Genomic DNA, 17,084 nt, shown 5'->3' with positions numbered 1-17,084 from the left:
ACAAATGGCGTTTCTGTATTGGCGCTGCAGCTACAACTCTTCCAGTGTTGTGACCTGCTGTGAAAAGGGGACTTTCCAGAATCGGGAGGAACAAGCAGGGAGGCCTTAAACATTTTGAGATGTTCGCTACACCCTGACATAGCGCTAACATCCAAGTGCACTCTGAAAGGCCATATAAACGCAGTGAGGGAAGGAGAACATGGTTGGTCCAGGCGATAGGTCCAGATATGCCACCTACCATTACCTCAAATAAAAACGAATGAATTTAGCAGCCAGTAAATGGGGCATTCACATGACGGGTATGGCACGGCCATCAAGTTTTATAATGCAAACGCTGCTTGAGCTCACGATCTGGAGCTAACCTGCCATCTGGATTATGTGAACTGAAACAACGTGGAGACGGATCTCTCACCCTGCTTCTTTTCGGAATTATTGTGGGCCATTATTGTGGATTTATATTCCAGTTTTAGCCTAGAACAGTTTGGTGTTTGTTCTAATGCTAAACATAAATACTCCCTGAAAAAAAAACACCTTTAGACGACCGCCTAACATTCCCGAAGTCCCCCAGGCGGTCTGTCAAACCTGCGCTTCTTTCTGCGTACAATACCTCCATGAACATGTAGTTGTGATCTGCAAATATACCTTTGACAACAACCTGCTTTTCACTGTTGATCCTCCCATTCTGAACAAACCCAGTACTAACCTAACTTACTTGTTTTCACTTTGCAGACATACAGTCTTGTTGTGTATTTGTAGCATTTTCTAGAAATTTAATTTCAGCTTGCCAAGCATTTAGAGGTTAAATTCACAACTGGTACATAATTTCAAGCCTCCCATTAAGCGACCATTGCTGAAATGTTAAGAACTAGAAATTCAAGCAACTGAGATAATTGATAACAAAAATAAACTGGAAATGAATTGATTAACATAATTTTCCAATTATAGAAATGAAAAGTGAACAAACCAGATAACTAAGAACATTAGGATGCTGCGGTTCGGTTTAGCATTGCTGGGTGGATCACAGGTTTGCCTCCAGAACTAACTAACTTTAGATGACCTTCCATACACTCTCAGTGCGCCACGATATGGTTAATGGCTTTGATACCATTTTACTCCTACATTGTGGCAAAGGCTGACATACATCATAGGCATCTACTGGACAGTCCTCACATTTTCAGCGAAAATTCGTTGTTTTTGGTCGTGTTGAGCTGATAATATATTTTCAGTCAACCTTGGGTAGACGCAATGAGGACTGAATCATAGAGTTCGGCTTCACTTCACGCTTTTTGTGTCGTCACTGTTTCACATTAATCCCAGTAAATGGAAGCTTACTTAAGTAACTATAGAGGGCTGAGAGGGGAGCTCTCAACTCCTTGTTCTGGGTTTCATTGAACATTGATCAGGGCCAGTTTATTCGCGACCTCTAATATTTATCACTGAATGTTAATCCTTGGTTATACCTAAAACGAGCTCGATTAAGAGAAGGGGATTTTTAAACAACTGTTCATCTTCCAGCTGTGAGGTTGTTTGAACGCTCAATTTGAAACAACATTTAGTAGCTGTCCTACAGACTGTACTTACCACATGGGACCTTATACTAATTCCCGAGGTGAAGCTAATGCATTTCAAGAGTTTACACTGGACAGTGCCATATCGCGACGTGAATTTTCAAATCTTAGTGATCCCGCAAGCAGAAACTGTACGAGATAGTTGGAATCATGGCATCCTGAAATGGTCACACCAGGGGAGGCCCAGTTTTACCTGTGCCAACTTTCTGCAAGAGTCACTCAGCGAACCCATTGCATTTTTATTCATTTTCAGAAAATTATGGCGATTTCTTCAGTAAAAATGATTTAGCGACTAATTTAAATAATTACATACACGGATACATTTGATCAAGTAAAAATAAAGCTATTTATTGTTGAAGCCAGCCAAAATGACCAGATAAACTATCAAGATTCGTAAATTTCGCCAAGAGTGAGAAATACAATAACTGTTGAGACTTCTTATCACTGGCACAAAATAGTACGTTTGATCTTTAAAACGAAAATATTTACAAAAGAAAAGATGTAGATTCGGTACTTTCCCGCCTGTATTTGGTGTTGGTATCTACCATTCTGACATGCACTTTTCCAGCCTTCCGCCCTGGCAGTTCCCGCTTGTACAGCCTTCATTATCTTAATATCATTGGAATGTATCAATGAGGTCAATAAACTGAAATCCATTCTCTCACTTTTCTTATATCCAAAATAAAATTCTGTCCTTAAACATGATAATATCATATATTGCTCTGCCAAACTTTCATAAGCGCGAAACGCATTTAAATGGAAATAAAGTTATGACAAAACGCATTTGTATATTTTGTTTTGTGGGAAGTAAAAAATGTTCAATGTAAAGTGATAATGTGTGCATCACAATCTCCCCTTCCCTTCGTTTGTTCTTGAGTTGTCTCGAGTTGACATGGTAAGCTGCCATACACTTGCAGTTCAGTTATGAGAGGTCATGTGCCGGGAGAGGTGGTGACGTTCCCTAAAGGATTCATTGCAAATAGGACATTTAAGCTTTTCCTCCCTTCGCCTTTTCACCAGCGGCTCCATGGCGTACTCCTTTTTGTGGTGCGATCTCATGTGGTACACCAAATCGGATGTCATTCTAAAAGAAGCGTTGCATTTGGCACACCAGTTCTGCGCGGGTAAACAAAAGGATGTGAAAGAAGGAGGAAGGAGGGTCAGTGCGGATGGGACTTGCAGCTGAATGGGCCCTGACGCCTTCGGCCAGAAGGCGGTGGCATAGACGAAAGGGCTTTGTTTAGCTAGGCCCCCTTGCATGGTACAATTGCCGTTCACCTCCGCGCTCTGGAGCTTTGCAGTTAAAGCATTGGCTGGATAAAGCCTCGCAGAGTCACCGACGGCAGGGTGACATTCCAAGCCAGGAATCACTTTCTGGGACACCAAGAGTGGAGAGAGCTGGGTAAAGGACCTGGCTGGCTGCGAGAATGCACTCTTCCTTTCCTCGCCGCCACACAGCTGAGAGACGCTCCGAAACGCACTGCCCATGGCAATGTTGTCCAGGCAGGAAGGGACTTGTGTTTCAGTCAGGACAGACTTGACGTCCAGCGGCTTCTCGGGAGAGCTGCTGATGGGCGCTGCACCACTCTTACCGTCTATGTCGGCGACACTATCTTTCGGGATCTGTTTAAGGTTCAGGGAAGTTCGTTTCACCTCAAAGAAGGCGCTTCGCTTGGTGTCTGCAGCGTCCGGGCTGGATGGTCCCATTAACCTTCCATTTTCCCTCAGGTTGAAGTAACCTCCTCTGAGCTGCTGGGAAGGACAGAGGAGATTTTCTCTTGGGATAGTCAGTGTTCTCTCGGACAGTTTTGCAGCGTGCAGAATATTGTCACTCTTTTCTTCCGCCTCATCGTACTTTCTCTTATTTTCATTTATGCTTTCCGTTTCTCGACGGTTCCTCGCATTCTCTCTTGGATTTTCCATATCTCTGGCGAGATTGTGAAAATCTGTGATGGTTTTGGTATTTTCGACATTGGCAAAGGCAGATAGTCGCTCGGATCGGCTGAATTTAACGCTGGAGCCGACAACTGTTTGGTGCTCACGGTCTCCGCTGTTCTTGGTGTTCTCGTCCGTGGCAATGCAGCCCAGCCTTTTCTGACAGCGGAATCGCAAATGTGCTAGGAAGGGGTATTCACACTGAAATCGCTGGCTGCACTCCAGGCATGTATATGGCGCAGATCCTGCGTAAAATGAAGCACATTAAAATGAGATTTCACACTCCTGCAAGTCAACTGTCTTCCAGCGTTCAATAATTTAACAGCCGGCTATAAATCATAAGGTTAAAGGCACACGTATTAAATGTTGAAAATATTTCATTTACGGGATAAATAATTCATGGTCATTATAATAATTGCATTGACCTTTTCTTTCTTCTTCAATAATTCACTGGTACCAACCGGATGATTTTATTCCCGGTGAAAGGTCACCTGACCTTTCCCTCTCCACAGATGCTGCCAGACCAGCTGGGTTTTGGCAGCATTTTGTGCTTTAATTCAGATTTCCAGTGCCCTCAACATTTTGCTTTCGTGCCACTTTAATTCTCCTTTTGTAACTCTTTATTCTCTGTTATGCTTGTCGAGATATTTAACCACATGAAATAGGTCATTCATTCTCCCGTCTAACTGTCCGTATTTTAACCTGTCGACAGCTCCAACACATCTACACACCTTATCTATCTATCTATCTATCTATCTATCTATCTATCTATCTATCTATCTATCTATCTCCATCTATCATCACACCGCCCCTTTTACTAAATTGTTTCATTAATTTAAACAATTGAAACTAATGTATTTATCCAACTATTTATTGCATAAGTAATCTTGTGACAAATCTGTACAATACTACATAATCTGTACATAATTAACTCAAAAGTACAAACTGACTACAGGGTAGTGCATTTATCTGGCTGATAAGGCTAGGTTGTGTTGTCTATCTCAATGCGAGTGTACCTTTGGAAGGAGAAGGGTACATTTCTGCTGCATTCTGAGACATTATAAATCGCAGCTCACCATTTATTTTGGCCTGTGCCCGGACGTTGCTGAGAAGCAGCAGCTCCAACAGTTCTTTCCCATACCACACAAGTAATTCTTCATCTTTGTCAATCCGCCTCAGAGATCGATAAAACAACTGGCCGTTTTTCACATAGGCCTCCAGATTTTGTTCTTCTTTATCCCTGGCCGACTGGACAAGCCTGAGCCACATTAAGCCTTCGGAGGAGCTGTTCGCTGCTGAAGTATCCACCTACAGTGAAGTGCAAAAGCAGACTATGAGCACATGCATGATGGATATAGGCCAATTACCAATGATCCGATGTGTGCTGTCTCTCGCTGCAGACGGCCTCTCGCATCACATAAATTAACTTGGGGTCTCACTGCAGATTCCCAGGCATTATGCAGAATCATTTAACAATAAGGAACCTCAAGGTCTGTCGTCCTGTTTAGCAGGATAATGTGCGCTATTGCTGAATATCATGAAAGTAAATGAGGTGATGATTTACTTGATACTGCCTCTACTTAACGTTTGAGCCTGTACTTGTAAGCATTCTGCAATAAATCGCGGTCAGATTTCAAGATTCATAAACTTTACGAGTACACCGTGCTTACTCTTTTGTGTTTCTTACATATGTCGTTAAACTACGAAATGATTTTGTACGGTAAATAGCTCCGGGAAAACATTATTCAAAATGTTGTGGGGGTGGAGAGCACAATGTGAAGGAAACCCTCTCTCAGCTAGATTGACACATCCCAGGGATTTATAACTCTCAATCAATCGATCACAGGACGGAAGGTTTAGTATCCAAAATAACAGGCAGGCCTTCAGTGTGATTTCCTCTTTCTGTTGACAGGCACTACCGCACTAGCCATGACCCTCTGCTGCCCGGCTTTGGCTAAGTGTGTGTTTTAGCGCCGTTTCTATGCTCATGGGAGAGAGTAAAGGAAGGACTCAGCTCGATGCCAGAGAACTAGGGGAAGGGAACGTGATGGAAAGGAACTACGGAAGTAAACCAAAGAGGGGAAAAGAAAAGCTTAGATGAAAAAAAGGAGAGAAAATGCAACGCGAGGTCAGTAGCCGAGAAAAAAAGTAGCAATATTTGTAAAAGAGGAAATCGAATATTGTCCAAAAGAGGGACTAAAGGAAAGAATTGAAACTGAGCCTACCCGAAAAATATAGGGCACGGTTCTTTTGTCGGCTGATTTCAGAGCAATGAAAGCGATGCTGTCGTAGAGGGATGTGTGGCTGAGCACGCACGGTCCAAAGATGGCATTTTCTGGAATGTCACAGGTTGTATACACGCTGGTGAAAATGTTGGTCAGACATTGCTGGACAGCTCTGCTGGCATCACTCTCCCAAAAGCCCTTGTGAGCACTTGGATCTTCCATCATCAAGGCTTGTTCTGGGAGGAAAGGATATAAAAAGGTCATCTCAGTGCTGAAAGACACGAAAAGAGTCAAAACGCTTCAGCTTGAAGAAAAGACATCGACAATAACGGCCGGTCTAATTATAAATTCCGATCTTAATTGCGAGACTCCGGGATCAAATCTGAGTCTCATGAAATCAGTACAAGCGGAGATGTGTCTGCTCAGCATCGTCGGGAGAGTGAACAACACGCAGCCCTTTTCTCAAATCTAAAGTTTAACTGCGAAAATTGAGAGCCCAGTAAGACTTGTTTGTTTCTGTCACCTATGTTGACTACTGTTCGCGCAGATTTTGTAATAGCTGGTTGCGTTTCGATAAATGCCGAATACAACATTGCCAAAGTGCCAGCAGTACCTGCCTTGTTTCCCAGTTCGATCTATTATTTTGGTTGAACGCAGAGGAAACCATTTCTCAATAAGCACCAAATGACACTACTCCCATGTTTGGAGGTGCAAGTGAAATGTACTGAGAGGGTCCTGTCATTTTCAGTGATTTGATGTCGGATAACGTTTAGGTCTTTTCTACAAGAAAGAACGTATGTCTTCTTCGTCCGCGCATCTCATTACCATAATACAACCCTTTCCCTCTGAGACTTTAATTAAAAGCAGCAAGCAGAGTTAATTATTTTACCTCGCCACGGTTACTTATGATGAGAATGAATCCCAGTTACCTTGTTCTACACAGGGAGAGATTCGGTCAAATGTGGCTTGTGAAATCTGAATTGGACGGGGTGGGAAACAGAGGGAATTTTGCATCGCTGCTATTCACCACAAGGTTTGAATGAGCTCAGCACCAATTGCCGGACTCCTTCCAGAGTCAGGGCTTCTGTCAAAGCCCGAAACCTCGACCATTGGATCAAGTAGAATTCGATGGCATTGTACAATGTCCTCGTCAATCCAAGATTCTACTATGACCATTTAGATATAACCCTCAATCTGGGGTTTTAAAAAAATTAAAAATAAGCAAAATGTCGACGGTGAACATGTAACATATGCTTTGGCCGTAGTCCGACTAATCAGCAGTTTATGCGTCTACATCTGAATTTTTTTTTAAAAAGTTGAAGACAAAGACAGTCCACTTATAACCCACACTCTCTGCCTCAAATATAAATAAGGTCCTTTTTACTTCCAAAATATTGCTAGTGAATGAGTAACCATCGATTCTAATCAATTAGCATTCACCCAGTGCAGCCTTTCATTCTACATGTACACTGAAATCATTAACACGATATGAACCGAGCCAAAAGGACAAATGGTCTTTTGCCGAACTTGAAGAGTCCACGAACAACGTTTGAACGCCGCATCGAACCTTCTTACCAAAACCTGCCGCGATACTTCTCAGAAAGTGATACTGTACAGTATATTCCTTACCTGATGAAAGAAAAAACTCTCCTCCGCGTTGCTCTCGGCCTCCCCATATACCTTTGTTTGCGAGAGAATAAAAATGCAAACTCATTTCACCAATGTTTTATTGTGAATGAGGTTGCGCGTCGCTTGAGGGGCGGGGGTCCCGAAAATAAATAAATATAAACGCCTTAATGAATATGCATTGCTTTCAATCCTCAGCAGAGCAAATCAGCGTTTAGGGCGAAGACCAGCAGCAACAACAACAACACACAAAAAAAGTAGAGACTCACCAGAGAGAGACAGAAAACAAGAACGACGTGTTTTGTTTAAAAGATCTCTTTCTGTGCTCTTTATTTGGGAAGGGATGTGTACAGGAGGAGGCAGGAGCAGCAGCTGGAAGATGCAGCGCCGTCTCGCTCTCTCTGTGCTGTCAGTGCTGTGGCATCGTTGGTGAAAGTGACAGGGACGTTGCGGTTCGGCTGCAAACAGAGAGAGAGAGAGAGAGAGGGAGCCGTGCAGAGTTACATATGGGCCCGAGCGTAAGTGGCAGACACTTTGGTGGAGATCATCTGTCCAATGGCGCGTGACACTCCAGCCCCCCCCTCCCCCCCCCCCACGAGCCAACCACCCGCTCCTGCTGCTCCCCATTGGCCAGCGGGCACCCGCTCGGCTTCTTGGTGGCGGCTCGTGCCCCTCCGCACCTGCCGCGCGTCCGCGCACGGCGCACGCGCGCATCTACACACACACACACACACACACAAGGCGGAAGCTCGCGCGCGGTGCAGGCTCCGGGTCCGATTGGGTGCTCGCCCCGTCACTGCCGGCGCACAAACTGGGGCAGCGCGCGGGATGGCGGGAGGTGATGGGCTGCAGGAGGGTGCCTCTGCCTAATACACCCCCTGCCCACCCCTTCCCTGGGTCCAGGAGCTGACAGGAAACTGAGTAAAGAGCGGAAGGTCTTGGCCGTCACTCCACCCCCACCACCCTACCGCACCCACTATTACACCAATAATGAGCATTATTTGACCATTTGAGGGCATAAAATATGCATCATCCAAAAGAGAGGCAACAACAGCCATACATACACACACATACACACACAGAGTTTTGGGGCGGAGGTGGGGGGGGGGGGCGAGGGTGCTACCATTTCTTATTTAACACAGATGGCAGATAATATTAATGGACCATCAACTCTCATTGGGCACAATTGTTTTTGTTTTGTCTGAAACATTTACTTCAAAAGTGACTCGGGATGACTGATCCTGACCGTTGCTGCAAAACTTTCCTTGTGTCGTAGAAAATAAAGAACTCGGGATTTACTTTTCATTTCAAGTCAGGTACTGCCTAACTTTGTCATTTGCGAAACAGCGAAGTGAATTTCCTTCCGGTTGGAATCAGAACCTCTTTGGAAAATGTGAGTGATACATGTGCAACTCACGTGTATCCCTACAGGCCCTTCGGCCCAACAAACCCACCCAGACCCATTCCCTTACCCTATTGTTGTACATTTTTACCCCTGACTAATGCATCTAACTTACACATCCCTGAACACAACGGGCAATTTAGCATGACCAATTCACTTAACTTGCACATTTTTGGACCGTGGGAGGAAACCAGAGCACCTGGAGGAAACCCACGCAGACGCGGGGAGAGTGTACAAACTCCACACAACCGAACCCTGGCGCAATGAGGCAGCAGTACTACCCACTGAGCCACTGTGCTGCCCCAATATACAATGCTAGCCCTCCCTGTATGATAAGGTAACTTGCATTAATGGGTTCTCCATAAATTACTTGTTTTTAAAAACGTCATTAGAATAATGGAGATCCATGCAGTAAATAATCGAAACTAATATCGTAAGATTTTAGAAAACGCAGTTCCCAATGCACTGTTTCTGCCATTTCTAATGGCTGCCAGATCTTCTAATTAACTGCAGAATAGTATGGTAATTAATAAAATTAATTTTCTATCAGTCGGACGTAATCTGTAATTACACGTATTGTAAAAGCGCCAATGCCAATAGGCAGAAAGAGATTCGGGATTGGTGATTTTGGCAGAGTTGTCGCCTTTCTTGATTATCGACTTCTGCCGAATATTTCACACCGGTCCGCGGGCTAAGGTTGCAAATATCGCGAATAACCAAACTTTTATCTTAGCAGCTCAGGATGATCAGAGGCTCCATAACAGAAGTTAAAAAGTCATGACTGCATCAGATGCTAACAGGGCTTGCATTATTGGAAGTACCAAGGGAACCACTGAGCTTTAAATTCTTCCGTCTAATTTGAATGTTGGGAGGCTGATTCTCTCAGTTGGTGAGATGGCTCGCGTGTGGCTCTCCACGAGTTCGCTTCCAGCTCTGGCTGAGGTGAATTTAGGACCTGCTTCTTTGCCTTCGCTGAGGATGGAAGGCAATTGCAAAAACCCGGTAACAGCAACTGCTAATAAATTTGACTCGGGACCAAACACTGGCAGGCTATGCACCAACGACCTACTTTCTGGCAAAAAAAATGGAACTCAGATTTTACTATCTAAATCTATTCCGATTACTCAATAACCTGGATGTCAGCTGTTTGAACATATGAAATAAAAATTTGAACGTACGCCACCCTATAGAATGATGGAACGCTTTGTACATATTAGGTATATACAGATACACAGCGCAGTACTCCATTCGGCCCATCGTACATTCAAACGTGCATCATTAGCTGGTACCAATTTCCTACGTTTCTCCATGTCCCTGCACATTATTTCTATTCAAATAGTTATCCAATACCTTCTTGAATGCCTCAACTGAATGCGCAGACGTCCCCACGTGTAGCACCAATAAAAAATTCATGCACATATGGAGGTATATAAATACCTGTATATGCATCTACACATGCAGAAGTTGCATAATACCCGTGAACACATCTAAACATTCCTCATTACTACATATATACACACATATGCACACTCCTTTCATGAATATTTAATCAGAACAACTGTAATTATACTATGTTTTACATCTTCATGTAGATTTCCACTCAGAAAACACACATTTTCTGCAAGCCTGTGGTTTATACACTATTCACTATTGTAGTTTATTGTATAACACGAACTACATGAATTCACTATAATGAACACCAGCAGTATTACGCTTGGGATGTTGCTATATAAACAATTCAGTGGCTACATTATCTCTTCAATGATGCATTTTCTGAATCAAGTGTGAAATCTGGAAGCTGTCACTCAAAGTATTATTTTGTCGCTGCTGTATTTTCAGAATTACCAAAACTCTACGCTGAATTAGAGCATAATGAATAATATGCGGCTTCAAGTGGGGCATCAAACTGTAACTAATAGTGGCTTGTATGCCAAACCATCGACATCACGTAGGGATAAAAATATGAAAATATTGATTTTAATTTATTGTGTTTATGATTATGGGTTGCAGAAGCAATAAATAAACTCACCCTGCAGTGCCCAATGAAAAACGCACAGGCACACATACTAGCAGCAGCGGTAGGCTGTTTGCAATTCATGTCTATCTCTGGTATTTATTTAGCTATGATCAAAGAGTATGTTTTGCTATAAAAACGTAAAATTAGCAAAGGTAAACAGCCGATAGCTGCTTTGGCAAGTGTGATTACTTTGATCAGCTTCGAATTGCGACACTCAAGTATAAACACAAAAACCTTAAAGCCTTTCGATTAAATAATTCGAGAGAAATAAAAACAACATAAAATAGACAATAATATAGAAAAGGCGGTGCTTTTTTTTCTTCTTTTGCAATATCACTAGGAGAAAACAAACAAAACGTTTCAAAGACTATTATCATAAATCTCCCTTCTCCACTCTTCCTCCCTCCTCCCCAACCCATATTGTGCCTCTGACCAACGATGCATGCTGAAACCCTTTTCCATAAAGTATTCAGTATTAAAACCGCAAAGCTCGCCCAATCAGTAGCCATCTGCCTCCACTATAATAGCAACGTGTGTGACGAAGGATGGCTGCTAGTGCAGAGTCACAACCGTGCACTAAACAGGTTGACAGGACCGAAGCTGGCTGCAAACCAATACCTAGCGCAGTCCCCGGTTAAAGAATTTCAACTGTATGGACCATGAGCGTTATCGTAAGCAAGGCCGACTCGTATAAAACAAACTATAAATATATTTTTTTTCATGTATACATACTCTAAATGCTGGCCCATCACTTTGACGAGATGTGTTGATTAAATGCAACAGCTGAAAACTGTTTTGAATGGTACCTGCCTATTTATTGAGATTTCGCGTTATCGTCGCGGCGATCCACGCCCTCCAAATGAAGTCCTGTACTACCAACACGTAATTAGTTATCAGAGCAAATTGTGAGAGAAGTCAGGAATTTTACTAGGTTCGATCGGTGGTCATGAGATTTGTTTAAAAACAAAACAACTGGGGACGCGCTATCAAAATGAAAATGAACGTTTTACAGAATGTGGATAAAAGTTAGAGTCTGACTTGGATGTTTTGATCAGTAATCCTAATGCTAAGGAACATATAATAAATTAACAAGTAATATAATGACAACATTGGTAAATTGATTAATTCAACTCGGGAGTAATACTCCACTGCAGGTACCCAACTGGTTTCAGCGTGTTTTGTTCCTGTGCATCTTACCACCATGGTGATCTTGCGACCGCAGCTGCAGTGTGTCAGTTCAAGCTGCTGTGAGGGCTCCAGTGCAGCTCACAGTAAAACGGGCAAAGATTGATTGCACAAAACTTTTCCCTTCACACAGTGGCTTTCACATGCCCAATCATAGAAAAATGAAGTGCGATTGTTTTAGGATTTTCACAGTAAGCTGTGTACATAACTTAAGGCTACGTTTTTAACAAAAAATGCATTTAATCTGGCAATAAATTTATTCTAGAATTTCGTGTGGACAAAACAACGCACATATTGAGGGCAGTATCTTAAAAGATACGTCAAACTCTACGCTAATTGTGTTTACTCATCTCAACTCGAAAGAAAATTCGGTACTTTAATTCTTCTAAATTCTGCACCATCTCCGTAGGCTTTACAATGCAATATGCAGCTCTAACTGATGCTTAATCTCCATTATTAATACCGACCAGAATGGCGCTCTTTTAATCGGATCAATTACAGTATTCCACACTAGCAATCCCTGCATGTATGAACCAAGCACACAGTTCTATAGGTAAAGTGGCATACTTCATATTGCACTCCTTCAGATCAGATGTACTTTTCTTGGCGGTGATAAATTAATTCAGTGCTTTATAATTTAGTTATTATTTTAAAGAAATTGCTGTCACCTTATAGAAATGTGCCTAATGAAAGAGGAATACTATTGAATGGTGGGTGGAGAAATTTAATAGGTAATTAGTATTGTCAAGTGCTATCTAATTGCTCATCATAAAATACCGGACGATCGTTTTTGTCAATAGTAGTAGTCGTAATAGTTGACTAACAGTCAAATAATTTTATTTCACCCGCTGTTTTTAACAGCCTGTAAGTGCTTTCATAAGTGAAACAAAAATGCCATGTTTTCGGCAGTGGGAGGGATATCCAGCAGAGCAGCCCGATGTCAGTATCTTTTCTCGAACACTGATCATAGCTACTCATTTCGCAAAATAATGGAGTTACTCTTACCCTTAAAATAAAAAAAATTGCAATGGATGCAACAGTCAAAAATGAAAGTCATTCATTGGCAGTATTACAGCTGTGTTCCACTCCTTTCTGATTTAGACGCGGTAAGAACACACTTGTATGATATTGATATATAGGCGTTTCGATTATGAAAGTTAATTATGCCGAAAATTGTACAATGCAAATGAAAAGCGAATAAAGCGAATTGCTGTGCATTGCGATGCTTATTTTGACATTGAAAAGAGGTCTATCCAGCTTATTTAATTGTCCAAATGTGTGTATGCATGTAACAAAGATGCCTACGGTCTTGTCCAAATGGTTGCTTTTAATAAGTACCAACAACTGAACTTTCCGCGTCTTCCATAACGGGCTAATTACCTTCTTTCACACGAGAAGGGAATGAGCAGCAGATAATATGATATCCATTAATATGTACAAATTCATTGCTGTTTTCCTTTTACTGCTTTTCAGTTCACTTTTACCTGGCCATTATGGTTGCACCGTACTTTACAGGTTCGTGGACAAAAGGAGACTGTCGGATATTACTGGTTTCAGTATTGGAAACAAAGTATCGCGTTGCGTCTAAACAATATGTTGTGCCATAATGTTCCAGGTTCTAATTATAGACTGCAAACTTCTCTCAGATTTCTGATCTAAGTAACATACAATTTGAGCGCCAATCTTTTGGGTCTTTTTAATCGTCTCCATTAAGCACGAATGGGTATATGGCTCGGCGAACTGTACACCAAGCCGAACAATTATGGTCTTTTTGAGCATAAGTTTGTGATCTTTCTTTCTTCACACAGCGTAGAAACAGACACTTCGACCCACCATGCCTATGCCGACCAACAAAAAACAACTACACTCATCCCATTTACTTGTACTTCGTCCACAGCTTCCTATGTCCCGGCATTTTAAGTGCTCATCCTGATATGCTCATACTGATGTACAGTATAATGCACTGTCTATTCATTAAATGTTAAATATATTTCAGACGGTCCATCTTACATTTTCTTTCCAATATTATTTAAAACTGGCTAGTTGATGAATCTCTTCTGGACTTTTACTTTCTTGTTGTACATCACAGTATGTCTACCATCAATACAATTGGATGCTATATTGCCAAGTCAGAAATCACTTTTGACGACTCACTTGCATAAGTCATTGCATTAATATGTTTTTACGTGAAGTAGCAACACTTAAAATGTTAGTTTATATAAAGCGTAGAATAAAATCAAAAAACCTGAAAATAACCCAACTTACCTTTTTTATATATATTTGATCAAGTGTACAATACAATATTTCCAGTAGTTTGCAAGAAGTGTGGAGGCTGTTCTTTCTGAAGTGCTCAGTTGAGGCTTTTGTCCTCTCTCCAGTTGCAATGTAATTAACCGCGTCTGCATGTATCAGTCGTTTCGAGGCAACCAATCTGCTGAATAATTTGACTGTTAGAATTCAAATAACACGTACTCCGCTCAATAAAGCAAAAAAAAATCTATTTTCTTCACAGTTTGTACCCCGCATCATCTTTAATCAGAAACAAAAAAAAACAAAACTGTCTCTTAATAACTCTAATAAGCAGAAATGTGCTACATATATAGAAGCAGAAGTTATTTTCTTTTAAAACTGATTGGAGTTGGTGTGATATTACGACTTTCGGACTTAGTGCTATAACTAAATGTGTTACCATAGCATTCTTTGGAAATCGTTAAAATCCAGTGTTGCAAAAGTAATCAGAATGGCAAAAGACTTCAAAAACGTGTACTTATATCACGACAGGATCCCATAGTAAACACCTGGTAAATAAAGCATATCGTACTCGCCAACAAAGATAACTTCCAATGAATATTCCATGTTGCACACACTTCCTTTAACTCTGGAAACTGCTAACCACCAAGCAACAAATACTATGCACCAGAAGGACAGTTGAAATGTAACGTTGCCAATTATTATAAACAAAAACACAAGTAATAGAATCCTATTGTTTGTATTAGATCAAACCAGCAAAAAGCAAAGTGTGTCTCTAGCAGCATGCTATTGCTAAGTTTACATAAAGACAAACTCGGAAGTAGTAGTAACCTGTTTACTTGTCAGAAGTTTGCATTTATCTGTTCTAAGTTATTGTGGTTTCAATTACTTCTACTTTATTGAGCATCTTAATGTCAAACATGACTGTTTAATACAAATCTAATGTGGATATATAGAACACGACTTACCCACTAACCATTAACAGCCAAATGACGCTAGATCGCTTGTGCTGCTATGATAAATCAGTTGTTCAGTTCCTTAGAGTATGAAAGTAACAAAGATATCCAGCATGCCAACCCTTTAGCTGAAGACAATACCTGGATGAGTGCAATTGGAAGTTCAATACTCACCAGGAAATAAAAATAGCAAATGCAAAGTTACCTCGATTGAGGGAACTCGCGCGGCTGATGCACGCGTGTGGGCGGGAACATTACTTTCCAAACTCTAGTTTAGCTCATTTCGGTTCGATGGATTCGAGACTGCAGCAATCGTTCAACGTGTAGGTATTTAGGGGAGGAAATGAAAACGTTAACCCATAAAGGCAAGTTATCATGGTCCACCAGCTAGGCATTGAGCCAGCCAATGTCATGCCCAATGGCGCTGAGATCTTGACATCTCCTTGGGTTATCGACCACACAGAATCAAACATGCAGTTAGCATTTTCTTTCTTCTTTTCTCTATAATAGGGAAGGCAGTGATGTTGCTGCTCTCGCTTTCTCCCCGCGGGGAGGTAACAATAAATAGCCTAGTTGCAAAATCACACAGACATAAAGACATGATTGTGCATTAAATTGATCTACTTTGCTGGTCACATATTGAAGATCTGCATCTGTTGATACTTTGGAAGTCAGAACTCAAACCGTACTTCACAATGGAAGCAAACAAGTTAAAAATTATTCAAACTGCGCTGAATTTGGAATAAATTGTATACCCCAGATTCAAAGATTTGACGTTATTCACAACGAATCACTAAACTATGTTTTTATAACGTTCCAAGCAGTAAACATTAGTGGAGAACTTAATTGTATCAATATTCCGAAAAACGTACTTTGCATTTGAGAACATCAAGAAAGTCTTGGTAGTGCGGAATTCCTTATTGGAAATTGTTTTGTTGAAATTCCAGTGGAGGGCAGAAGAGTTGAAAGAATAAGTGAAGAACATCAACATGTTGGAGCTCCGTTTCTGTACCAGTGGCACAGTCAGCAAAGCTTTAGTTGCAAGTTAATGACACCTACTCAATTTACATGTGCGGTCTATATTTTAAGTCACCACTTATTAGATTTCTGGTTCGATTGTTAAGTGGAGGATGCAATTGCAGCAAAAAAACCAAAGGATCTGCCACAAGCCCCAGATCATTAGTAACCCCCGCCCAACCCAATGTGAATGTAACTATGTTTAACTCAATGGGACAGGTATAAAAATGAAAAACAATTACAATTTGCAAGTGTCCCTCTTACAATATTCTTCACCGCGATAGGAGACCTGTCTACAGTGACTGGCCATCAGCTAACTAGGGATTCTACTGTTCTATTATTCTACTGCAATAGATTGCATCAGTAGGCCACTGCACATTATCATGTAGACACGCAGGGAATGGTGTGATGACATTATTTTCCTTTTAGATGTGCGAAGGAAAGACAGATTTGTTATTTGTTGAAAAATGCAAAAGACCACACAAAGAACGCAACCAGCAAATATCCTGGCTGGCATATGGGTCTTTTTTTAATGCCATATGCACCATCTTTCAGATTAGCTGGCACCGCAGCAATTGTGGTAAGTCTGCACGCTGGGGAGCTACCAATGTTTTCTTCCTAGATGGGAGTTAAACACACAGAACATTTCAATGAACGTGTATTACCTTTGGGAAATGCGTTAAGGTGTTGGAGATCAATAAAATAATAGGAGCGTATTTAAAGAAAATTCTTCACGTTTCCACGTAAGGCTTCATTTTAATACGAAAGAAACAATGTGTAAGAAGGGCCATTCAATTTTATTACCTTTGGGCAGTTTGAAAATAAAAGGACCCTTTTCTTCATTTGGAAACGGGAAAAAAGTCAACTAATAATATGTTCACCATTCCGAGCAATTGTAATTAA

At 41.4% G+C, this 17,084-nt stretch overlaps 1 protein-coding gene across 4 annotated transcripts; it reads right to left on the bottom strand.

Moving 5' to 3' along the window:
• Positions 1-1,896: 1,896 nt before the first annotated feature.
• On the bottom strand, positions 1,897-15,292 carry prdm8b (PR domain containing 8b). Of its 4 annotated transcripts, none has more exons than XM_043696266.2 (5): positions 15,177-15,292; positions 14,224-14,389; positions 5,729-5,964; positions 4,580-4,811; positions 1,897-3,748 (listed from the first exon to the last, which is right to left on the bottom strand). In XM_043696266.2, the coding sequence occupies exons 3-5, from the start codon at positions 5,951-5,953 to the stop codon at positions 2,487-2,489; spliced, it is 1,719 nt and encodes a 572-aa protein (XP_043552201.1). In that variant the 5' UTR covers positions 5,954-5,964; positions 14,224-14,389; positions 15,177-15,292; the 3' UTR covers positions 1,897-2,486. The 4 variants fall into 4 exon arrangements, with proteins under 4 accessions (XP_043552201.1, XP_043552180.1, XP_043552171.1 ...); XM_043696245.2 differs by lacking the exons at positions 14,224-14,389; positions 15,177-15,292 and adding exons at positions 7,358-7,408; positions 7,624-7,866; XM_043696236.2 differs by lacking the exons at positions 14,224-14,389; positions 15,177-15,292 and adding an exon at positions 7,358-7,866.
• Positions 15,293-17,084: the final 1,792 nt, after the last annotated feature.

Source organism: Chiloscyllium plagiosum, unplaced genomic scaffold (assembly GCF_037043375.1).
Source record: "Chiloscyllium plagiosum isolate Xiang-an unplaced genomic scaffold, Cpla_swu_hap1 HiC_scaffold_1, whole genome shotgun sequence".
In the NCBI taxonomy this organism is placed as follows: Eukaryota; Metazoa; Chordata; class Chondrichthyes; order Orectolobiformes; family Hemiscylliidae; genus Chiloscyllium; species Chiloscyllium plagiosum.
The sequence above is the reverse complement of the archived record's forward strand: the minus strand, read 5'-3'. Positions and strand labels throughout refer to the sequence as shown.

Coding starts and splice junctions, on each gene's coding strand:
- prdm8b (XM_043696236.2), bottom strand. CDS start 7,442: ATGAGTTTGCATTTTTATTCTCTCGCAAACAAAGGTATATGGGGAGGC. Junction 5,965..7,357: donor AGAGTTTTTTCTTTCATCAG/GTAAGGAATATA, acceptor CTTTCCTCCCAG/AACAAGCCTTGATGATGGAA. Junction 3,749..4,579: donor GGCACAGGCCAAAATAAATG/GTGAGCTGCGAT, acceptor CATTTTACGCAG/GATCTGCGCCATATACATGC.